Here is an 11455-nt window from a genome sequence, read left to right as displayed (position 1 = left end):
AATGAAGAGTTAGTCCAAAGGGATGAATAAATTCAATTATTCTTGATTGTCTTGATTATTTGATGTCACATTTATATTCCACATTATTTCTAGATAAATTAATTTGAAATTTAGGATCGTAGTTTATTGGTATTAGTATACGTTATTAAGAAGCCTTATATAATTAACACTTGACATTTTATTTACCGATATAGTAGTCAAGGACATAGATAGAAAGCATAATATAAGAACATACATAGATAGTAAGTTTTCAACTTTTCTTGGGTACAAGTTTGAAAGATATGAGTATTCGAATTTTCTCATTGGGTTGTCTGTCCTCCGAAACCAAAGCCTTATATTCACGAACACGTCCGAAACAATCCTTCGTCTTAATACGAAGATCGAACAATAGGCCATACTCTGCATTCACCTCCTGATACCAACCCTGAGTCGTACAAATGTAGACGAGATTATCATCAGCTTGCTTATTATACTCTGCCACAGCAAACTTTGCAACTTCTTGCACACAAGATTCTTCAACATTTGGAATTTCAATCCAAAATTGTTCATTCTCATCCAAATAACCGACATGGAAAGATAGGAGTGTCCTCACTCTTTGTTTATCACCTTTTTCGATGACACATACAATTGCTTCATACAGTTGTACAACTCCTTTGTTGTTTGTTGCTTCAATATACAAACGATGCTTTGTTTTCACATCACTCAACTCCTTAAACCATCCTTTGATAACACCTTTGAGGACGAGATCATCTCCACTTTCTTTGTTGTGTTGATTCACCACAAAATTTACAATTTCTTTCACACAAGGTGTGGTTACATCAGGGATTGGTAACCACTCCTCCTTTTCCTGAAAACTCATCTTGCTATCACTCTTTAGATTATTTGGAGAAAGCAAGTTTTTGTGGTGATGTGCTTCTTCATCCATTTAGATGCTCTATATTTATACAAGTTTTGGAATATGTTGGAAAGAACTTATGGATGATAAGTTCAAAATTTATTTAGTGTTATCCAATTAAATTCGTTTTATTGTTATACACATTTGTGTACATAACAAGAAGGAATATTAATATGGGTTAATTTAGACTGAAGGGCAAAATTGATATTTCAAGAGGAAATATCAAGATTGGAATATAAAAGAAGGATGTCATAAGCCCGAAAGGAGGATTCCAGAAGGAAAGGTGGTAGGGCCCACTGTTCTCGGCCTCGACCTAAGCCAAGACCAAGCCTAAAGAAACCCTAGGGTTTCTAACATAATGCCCAATCCCAAATGAGGATTAGGAAATCTAGATTAATGGAAAAACCCTATAAATACGAGATAATATGAATCCTACTCTCACGCTCTTTAGCATCTACATTCTTTCACTCTTTGACTTAAATATCAGAGTGTGTGACAAGTACTTCATCATCTTTTCACCTTCAAACAAATTCATTGCTGATATCACATGAATGTTAGACAAAATTAGAAGTTTGAAGTAGTTTAAATTCTAGATTTTCGATTAGAGCTTTTAACTCGGATGAAGGTTTATTTGATTAACAATAAAGAAGGTAATCGAATATTTTGTGAAAACAGTACGCAGTAGGCATCAAATAGAATGTTGCATTGGGCTGTTAAAGTTTGATTATGTCTTCTTTTGTTAGTAATGTTTATGCATTTTTCATGCGTCTCCGTGGAACATAATTTTTCATGTTGCCATGTAATTTTCTGTATTTTAATGCTACTGTTATTAAACAAGTGTATATTGGATTTGAAGGAATTAAACAAGTGTATATTGTCTTCTCAACTTTTTATATTTCAAAACTAGTACCTCTTCTGAAAATTTTTACCATAGTTTTTTTTGGTCCATCAAGTCCGAGAATGGCTACCGAGATTTATATAAAAAATTAACTTTTTCTACTCTCGATTAGTCTAAGAAGCACAGACATAGATACGGATACAGGATACAAATACGATACAATATGGCGATACACCAATTTCTATAAAACTAAGATATGGATACGTTGATGTCCAATTAATTGTTATAGTACTTATTTTAAGTCAGATTTAAATAGATTCGAGAAGAGAGTGAAAAATATTGAGTGGTGGTTGAGCGATAGAGCAGGTGGTAGGAATAGAAGATGAAGATTGAATAATGAAATTGAGGATCAAGGGGGGGAGGGGGAGGGGAGAGTATGAATCATGATTTAGATAGTAAGAGAGAAGAGAAGAATGAAGATTTTAATTGCGTTTTGGGTTTTTCTCTTAACTTTTTATGTCTTTATCATTTTTAATTTTGTTTGTTTTGGATTGCTCAATTTATGTGGACTTTTATGTTTAGGAGTGATTTTCAAATGGTGAAAATCACTTTTGTCATTTTAAAATGAACGTGAAACATGTTTAATCCTTCCAAACTAATTTTGACTATATGAAAATTGTATTTAAAAATGTAAAATTGAAAACTAAATTAATTTTGAGTAATTAAAAATTTGTTTTCGAATGATTTTGAAAATGAAAAAAGTGATTTTGATGATTTTAAAATCACTCTCAAACATTATATAAAATGGGTTGTGAGTTGGATTTTTTAAGTAATTTGGCTTAAACTTGAAAAAAAACCAGCGTATCTCCTTCACGTATCTAGAAGAAGATACCTGTATTTGAAAATTAAAAAAAATAGATATTTCAAATCATGTATCTTGACGTTTTCGTATCATATATGTATTTGGTGCTGATCCTCTATACAATTAAAAGTATTTGTACTTCCTAATGGGCAGTTAACCCTGAAATTATGTAAATTTTTCTAAATATTATATAATTTTTAAAATTTTATATCAAATCTTATCTAATTTTCTAAATCTTTCAACTCAAAGATCAACTTTTTTACAAAAAAGTTAGGTAAGATTTTGAAAATATAAAGAATTTTAGTGTATCTTGGGTAAAATTAACATCAAGATCCCTATATATTTGGTCTCTCTAGGTGAAATCTCGGTTAGATTAATATGAGATTCTTTATATTTTTCATATCCTAATTTTTTATTTGCAAAATTTGATCTTTTACAAAATTTAAAAATCACAGTGTACTTGAAATTCATTTGAAAAATCATAATCGATAAATTCATTTGGAAATTTGGAAATTCATATAATTGTAGAAACAAAAATGAGGGCAAATATTTGAAACAAATATGTAAAATTTTAATATAAGATTTGGTAAAAATAATTGAATTTAGAGAAAGTTTTAAAAGATACAAGATTTGGTATAAGATTGGGAAATATTATATAATCTTTGAAAAAATTGGTAAAATTGGTAAAACCTCGGTGTTAATACTGTCGAAGATAATCGATAAATTAGAAATTTTTAACTTTTAAAATCTCAGTGGTCGATCTCACCCGAGATGAACTGAGAAAACTAGTTTGATGATTTTTTAAAAAGCATACTAATTTTGCGAAGTAAAAACTTTAGGAGACTATTTCTGACTATTTTCAAAGAAAATGAGGGTGGTCCATTAGACCTTTAATTAAACTTAAATTTTATTGAAAGAAATTGTATAAAAATTTGATTAAAATATCATTTTATTCTCTAGCCAAATTTGCAACATCTTGCACACAAGGAGTCGTTACATCATAGATTTTGTACCACTCCACTTTTGGCTCAAAAATTTCGTGGTGATGCTTATTAAGAACGTGCTATATTATTTATTATACAAGTTTGCGAATATATGTCAAAGAAATATGTTCTACTTTTAACTTAGAGAATATAAGTTCAAAAAATTTTCGGGAGCATTTAGATTGAGAAAATTGATCATCTGAAAATAAATGGGGGAATGTGTAAGAGATACACATCTCGTGTTGGTATAAGTTTTGAAGTTTGGTCATCAGAAAGTACGGCGGGTCCAAGTAGGAAAAAATAAACTATTCTCATATATTCCTTATATCCATGGATTATACCCATCCAAAACTGTGAGTTATCTTGATGCTCTCTCTTTTTTTTTAATACATGAATTTATTCTTTTATTTTATATTATTAAAATTAATTAATATATGAATATTAAATTTATAATTTAGAAAATTATATTAAATTTTAAATTATTATATTTGAATTTAAGTACTCCATATCCATAAATTAGTTAATTAATTATATAATAAACCGTAAAAAATCAATGCACTAATACTATTAATTCATCAAGAAATTATTTATGTGGTTAATTAATTGTCATTATGATTAATAGTTTATGAGATTATTTTTTTTAAATAATTATAATTAGTTTATCACTGATTAATTATAATTCATTCTTTCTTCATTACAAAACGTTTAATTTATTTTTTAAAAATGATTTTGATTGTTTTATTTATTAATTAATACATCATATTTATATAAATTCATCAAATTGATACGTCAAATTATGTAATCAAGTAACTTTAGTTATAAATTACTCATTTTGCAAATATTTGTAATTAATAAGTTAATTAATATTATCATTTAATAGTTAAATAATTAATTTTGATCAAAATTTTAAATTGAATTTATTGTTTATCAATTAATCTATCAAACTTTTATAGAAGTGTCCATGATTAATTTTATAAATAAAATATGAAACAAATTTATTACCGTAAAATTTTGATAACATTCTCATGTACAACCAAACACAGTCATCCTTGATTCCTAGGTCTTTTATTCCTAGGTTTTTTATTCTCATAAATACTTAATTCCTGCACATCTTTAAAACCTTAAACCAAACGGCCTAGGTTATCCAATTAGGGGCCGTTTGGATTATGGTTTTCTCAATGTTAGGGAATTAAGGATATCTGGGAATAAAATTATTGGGAATCAAGGATGACTATGTTTGGTTGTGTATGGAAAACAATGCCTAGAAATCAAGGATGACCATGTTTGGTTGTGCATGGGAAAACAATGCCTGAGAATAGTATGTGTGGGAATTAAAGATAAATATGTTTGGTTGTGTAAGAAATGTGTTTGGTGTTGCATGGAAATTAGGGGTGTTAAAAAAATCGAAGACCCGAAAAAATCGAGCAACCCAACCCAACCCAGCTGGTTTGGGTTGGTTAAAAAAAAAATTGGTTTGGTTTGGTGTTTTTTTAATGAACTCGAATAGGTCGGTTCGGTTCTCAGGTTCGTAGGAAAACCGTTTGTAGGAAAATTGATTTGGGTTCGTTATCTACACAATCGCTGAGCTCCGCTACATGATCTCTGAGTAACAAAATACTATATGATCGCCTACCCAATGCTAGACGATTGCCTACCAAATGCTACATAATCGTTGAGCTCGGCTACACGATCGTTGAGTAACTAGGAATTGGGCGGCACTCAAAGCAGAGAGATGGGTTTTCACGACTGGAAGGAAGGAAAATGGTGGTAGAAAGGGGAAGAAGAAATGAAAACCCACACTTCTCAATGGGTACATTTGTGTAGATAAAAGATACCTAGGAATTATTTTTCCAAAATAAATAAACAAAGCCCACCAATCAAACATGAGCTTTGAAAGCCCATTCCTATTCCCTCCAACCAAACTGCCCTTTATTAAGGTCTTTTCATTATTATATACATTTGTGTAGATAACAAGAACAAAATTTATATTGAATAATTGACTTTGATGAAATTTTTACATTAAAGTTTTATTAAATTTATAATTCAACGACCAAGTTGTTCCATACTATGTGAAAGTATAAATATAAAATTGCTGATTCATCGATTAAAAGTGTTTTTTTTATTCCAAATTCCGAGGAATCTTTTATTTTAAAAAGCTATTTATGAAAATCAGCTCAAAATATGATTTCTCTGGCTCAAACGCCACTGACCAAATTTATCATATTTTTGTTTCTAAATACTTTTTTAAAAAAACTATTTTCTTTAACTATCTTTTAGGGATCATTTGGCGTATAGAATTGAGTTGAGTAGGTAATTATTGTTTGGAGAATTAAAATTACATGGAGAGTTAACTTGTCTGTGTTTGAGATGCCGAGTTGAGTTGAATTTGTAATTATTATCTATATTTGGGGGTGTTGAACAAGTTTAGGTGAAACAAAAAATTTGTGTATGGAGTGCAAAGTTTAGTTGAGTTGAGTTATAATAAATGGTGCAGTTTTTCTAAATGAAACTGATTGGTTTTTTTTTTTTTTTTTTTTTTTTGCTGTTGTTGATTTTAATTTTCAACTATACCCATATTTTCCTAGCTTTTTAAGACAAAAGCAAAAAAAACATCATATTTTTTTCCATTCTTAAAACATAACCAATTCTCTACAAATTATTCATATACTAAAAATAAAATTTTGAATTCATTTTTTGAACGCATAATTTCATAACATATTTTTTCTCAATTTCTAAATACCAAGCATATTCCAAATAAATTATCAGTAAACACAACTACTGGACACTAAAAAATGAACACTTAACATTTTAAAAGTTGGACAACATTTTTTTTTTCTCTTTTAAAAAACGTAACATATTTAATTTTAATCACACAATTTGAACACTCAATTGCAAAACAATTATATTTTTCCACCGAAATACATGTCATATTCCAAATGTGCCGGGTTCAAAAAATGAGTTCACAGCATATATATTGTCGGGTTGAAATATTAGGTGGTCAATCTAAAGGGTCCAAGCAAGTAGACGGATGCAATAAAATTTTCGTGCTTGTTTCGGTAGAGTGAGAAAGCAGTTCGTCTTTTATATGTCCATGTCAATGATATCAATAAGGTCGCATCTATCATCATCAGTCCGTCGATAGCAAATATGGTGTCAACTACCTCCATCCGACGTCTAAATTCTAGCTCGTACTTCTCTGTTTGCCACGATATAAGTCTGCTTATGTGTACCAACTGCATATCAATGATTGATCGCATGACGTCCATTGTTTCATTTTGGAATGCCAGTCGTTTCCTCTTACTCCCTCTAGATGGCTCTGTTGATACACTTACTCTATTTATGGCGATATTTGGTACACCTGCTTTCCCATGGACACATCTACCTAAACTTCATCCATTACATCGTCTCGTAATTGGGTTTCATTTTGTTGATTATCTGAGATAGAGTAGTCTCGTGATCCAAGTTGAATCTTGTCCTCCACTTCTAGGAACATTAACGCCATCACACTGGGGGCTCACAGAAATATTCGGATTAAAGGAACTCTTAACAAAGAGACCCATGAGCGGAACGAGATTGTTCCAAACCCCATTGTGACAGAACATATACATTTATGATCAAACAGTAATAGTCATGCAAAACTCTAAATTACAGCATGCTGCAAAAGGGAAATACTAAGGTTAAAGTGAACTTACCCTTGAAGAACTATTCTTCTCGTTCCCTCGAACTTTGTTGCATGGTCGTTCACCAAACATGAACGTAAAGCTTCAGCAATCTCCTCGAACAAGCATCAACAACACTCGTCCCTCGAACAATAAATAGACACTATCAGCAGGTTACCTTAGTATTCTTGGTGTGAGAATCTAGGAGTTGTGGGCTCTGTAGGATTTGGTAGAGGGTAGGAGGAATTTTCAAATTGTATAGACGATCGAGTAAGTGGAAGATAGTATTAGTCTATCGTGTAGATAGTGTACTCGATTGTTTAGAAGATAAGTGACTATCTTATAGAAAACTTGCTACATGATTGTGTATGCTCTCAAGCTATCATATATCTTATGCTTTTGATCGTCTGATTCATTATATCGAAAATGATCACCTAGTGTAAAAATGAAAATGATTTTCATTTTAACCATCAGTTACCATTTGATGACAACTTCCCACTAAGTCGGTTATGGGAGAAAAAATCGTAGCCAATTATTCTATAATTGATTTAAATAAAAATATAATCAATATATTCATAACCTATAGTTTTAATATCACATCTCATGCAATATATAAACCATAGTTCTTTTTCTCCCTTATAGAATTAAATAATAATTCCTCCATTTAATGTATCAAATATATTAATTCAATTATATCTCATGTATTTGATACAATTTAATTATATCATATATAATCAAGTTTCCTCTTATTAATTTAAACATTTCAAACTAACCCAAAAATTGATTCTTCATATGAATCCATTGAGCTACCAAGGGGACCTTATGGACTTATAGCTTGAAGCTCCAACGGTACGTGAATAACTTACTAAACTCTTTAATCATGATATCGACTATCTGTTAACTGTTGGCATTCATTAAAGACCGATAGCTGCACTCTTCGCGCTACAGATATATTTCGCGTCCATTGGATATAACCAATCAACAATACGATGACCCTTCATAAATTACTCGTAAGAACACCAGACCAATTTATCGTTTTGCTCCTGTAATTACATCTAACTCCTTAAGTACCATTGATTCCTCTAATGAACATTACATTATAGTCCTACTATGAGTAAATTCTTCTCGGGCCAAGAGAAGGTGTGACACCACATTCTTCAAGTCTCGGAATTAGCCCTTAAGGGACCAATTTATCTACTTACCCCTAAGTCGGGGAAGGAGTGAATTCCATCTCGTGTAGCTGAGTTCCTAGCTCCCCAACCAAACGAATCCCCAATGTGGTAGGTTTAAGTCGGCGATCTTGCCCCTCGCACCCATACAAATCAAAGGACCGCACTCATAGGTAGGAGTTCCCAACTCACTCAAGATTAAGGTCGTGTTACCTATGGTCATCCTAGTGAAATGAAAGTCTTCGTCATGAACAACATTATATAATGAGACTAAACATTTCGTAGTCCATCTTATAATAACTCTTTTGTATAGAGCATCCCTACTTGCATGTTTAATACATGAATGTTTATGATCAGACCATCTGTAGTACATTACAACACTTATAACATCTACAAAGTAGATCACACTCGTAGTTTCAATAGGATAAGTTTTCCCTCGTTTATCCATCTACTACAGACCATTTAGGTTATCACTTAAAGCACGATCCACTTGTATGTCATTACGTACATGCTTAAGTTACTACAATAACCAGGGATCTTAGTTTATTGGTTTGTGGTTAATGCAACAAAATATCTCATATAGCAAAGACTGTAGTGAAGAAAATATCTCATATTGTTACATCACAAAATGTTTGTTCAAATACATGTTTACAAACTACTTGACCCAACGATATTTAGGGCATCAACACCAACGATCTCCCATTTATCCTAAAGCTAGTGGGGTGTACAAGAGAAAAACAAGTACAAATAAATAAACTAGGGCACAAAGGCCCAGTACAACAATATTCCCACTTGCCCTAGTCCAGCCATGGACGGTCCCGTAGACCCATGCTCTGAAAGTGACCCTCAAACGGGTTAGAAACATTGTGCTTCGAAGCTATCTTCATGATTATCACATCTCCTCGATGCACAATCTCTCTTATAAGATGGTATTTTCGCTTGATATGTTTGCCGCGCTTGTGACTCCTAGGCTCTCTGGAATTCGCCACAGCACCACTATTATCACAGTAAAGGGTGATGGGCCTAGATATGTCTGGAACAACTTCTATTTCAGTCAGGAACTTTCTGAGCTAGACAACATCCTTAGCAGCTTCACAAGCCGCTACATACTCGATCTCCATAGTGGAGTTAGCAATGCACCTCTGCTCAGTGCTTTGCCATACTATAGCTCCTCCGTTAAAAGTGAACACTGACCCCGAATTAGATTTTCGAGAATTCTTATCAGTATGAAAACTAGAGACCGTGTATCCAGTAAGGACCAAATCCTTAGATCCATACAAAAGCATGTAGTCCCTCGTTCTCCGAAGATACTTGAGGATATTCTTGATGGCAGTCCAGTGATCCTATCCTGGATTAGACTGATATCTACTGACTATCCCCACAGTATAGCAGATGTCAGGTTGAGTACATAACATTGCATACATCAAACTGCCAATGGTAGATGCATAGGGGACCCGTCTCATTTCCTCAACCTCTTGAGGTGTCTTAGGACATTGCTCCTTAGACAATGTAACTCCATGTTGAAAGGGCAAAGGCTCTCTTGGAGTTCTGTATCGAGTACTTGATCAACATCTTGTTAATGTACGATGCCTGTGGCAGTGCTAGTACTTTGTTTTTTCGATCCTCAAAGATCTGAATCCCAAGAACAAATTGCACCTCTCCCAAATCTTTCATTTGGAGTTGGGTCGCTAGCCAGTTCTTAACTGAAGTCAGTAAACCTACATCATTCCCAATGAGTAGGATATCATTTACATATAACACTAGGAATACTACTGAACTGTTGACGTTTTTCTGGTAGACACAAGGCTCATCAATGTTTTGGTCAAAGCCATAAGATTTGATTGCTGTATCAGACCTTATGTTCCAAGATCGAGACGCTTGTTTCAGTCCATAAATGGACCGATTCAGTTTGAAAACCTTTTGCTTCTGACCTTGGGATATGAATTCCTCGGGTTGCACCATATAAATGGTCTCCTCAAGATTACCATTCAGAAAGGCAGTCTTGACATCCATTTGCCCTATTTCATAGTCATAATATGAGGCAATGGACAAGAGGATGCGGATAAGCATGACAATAGGTGAGAAAGTCTCCTCATAGTCAACTCTCTCCACCTGGATATAACCCTTTTCCAGAAGTCTAGCATTGAAGGTTTTCATCTTCCAATCACCACCCCGTTTCCTCTTGTAGATCCATTTGCAACCTATAGGTTTAACCCCATCAGGTTGATCTACAAGATCCAATACTGAGTTGAAGTACATAGACTTCATCTCAAGATCCATAGCTTTGACCCATTCATCTCTATCAATATCCTTCATTGCCTTCTTATAAGATAACAGATCCTCAACCTCACCACCGGCTACCATATCTAGGATTTCAGTTAAACCCATGTAGCGAACAAGTGGGTTCGCAACCTTCCTACTACGTCGAGATTCCCTCAACTCTTGAGGTGGATTTGATCTACTAGATGAACTTCCATCAACAACTCTTGTTGATGTAGCATGCTCTTCAACAACTCTAGTTGAAGTTTCAGTAGTATCTTTGGAAAGTTCACTCAATACTATTTTACTTCTTGGTCTGTGCTCTCTTATATGATCTTCCTCAAGGAAGGTAACATTTGTCGACACAAACACCCTATTTTCCTTAAGATCATAATAGTAAGCCCCTCGTGTCCCTTTAGGGTAGCCTACAAATAGGCACAACCTCGAATGTGGTTCCAATTTCTTAGGATTAGCTTCAAGCACATAGGTTGGGCAACCTCAGATGCGGAAATGACATAAACTAGCTTTACGCCCGTTCCACAACTTCAAATGTGTTTTGGCAACACTCTTGGAAGGAACACAATTGAGGATATAGGCCACAGTCTCTATTATAAAACCCCAAAACGAGTGTAGTAAGGAAGCATAACTCATCATCGACCGAACCATGTTCAACAAGGTTCTGTTTCTCCTCCCCGATACACCATTATGCTGAGGTGTACCAGGTATTGAGAGTTGGGAAATGATTGCATGTTCTATCAAATAGTTCTAGAACTCAGAATCCAAAAACTCC

At 33.3% G+C, this 11455-nt stretch overlaps 1 protein-coding gene across 1 annotated transcript; it reads right to left on the bottom strand.

The window, feature by feature from the left end:
- Window positions 1-250: 250 nt before the first annotated feature.
- LOC120077251 (uncharacterized) lies at window positions 251-925 on the bottom strand. The gene has a single exon (XM_039031147.1). The coding sequence runs from the start codon at window positions 923-925 to the stop codon at window positions 251-253; it is 675 nt and encodes a 224-aa protein (XP_038887075.1).
- Between the last annotated feature and the right edge of the window lie 10530 nt (window positions 926-11455).

Source organism: Benincasa hispida, chromosome 5, assembly GCF_027475165.1.
Source record: "Benincasa hispida cultivar pf3 chromosome 5, pf3_genome.v1.1, whole genome shotgun sequence".
Classification (NCBI taxonomy): Eukaryota; Viridiplantae; Streptophyta; class Magnoliopsida; order Cucurbitales; family Cucurbitaceae; genus Benincasa; species Benincasa hispida.
The sequence above is the reverse complement of the archived record's forward strand: the minus strand, read 5'-3'. Positions and strand labels throughout refer to the sequence as shown.

Excerpts from the sequence above, each read along its gene's own strand:
- LOC120077251 (XM_039031147.1), bottom strand. The coding sequence starts at position 925 with ATGGATGAAGAAGCACATCACCACAAAAACTTGCTTTCTCCAAATAAT.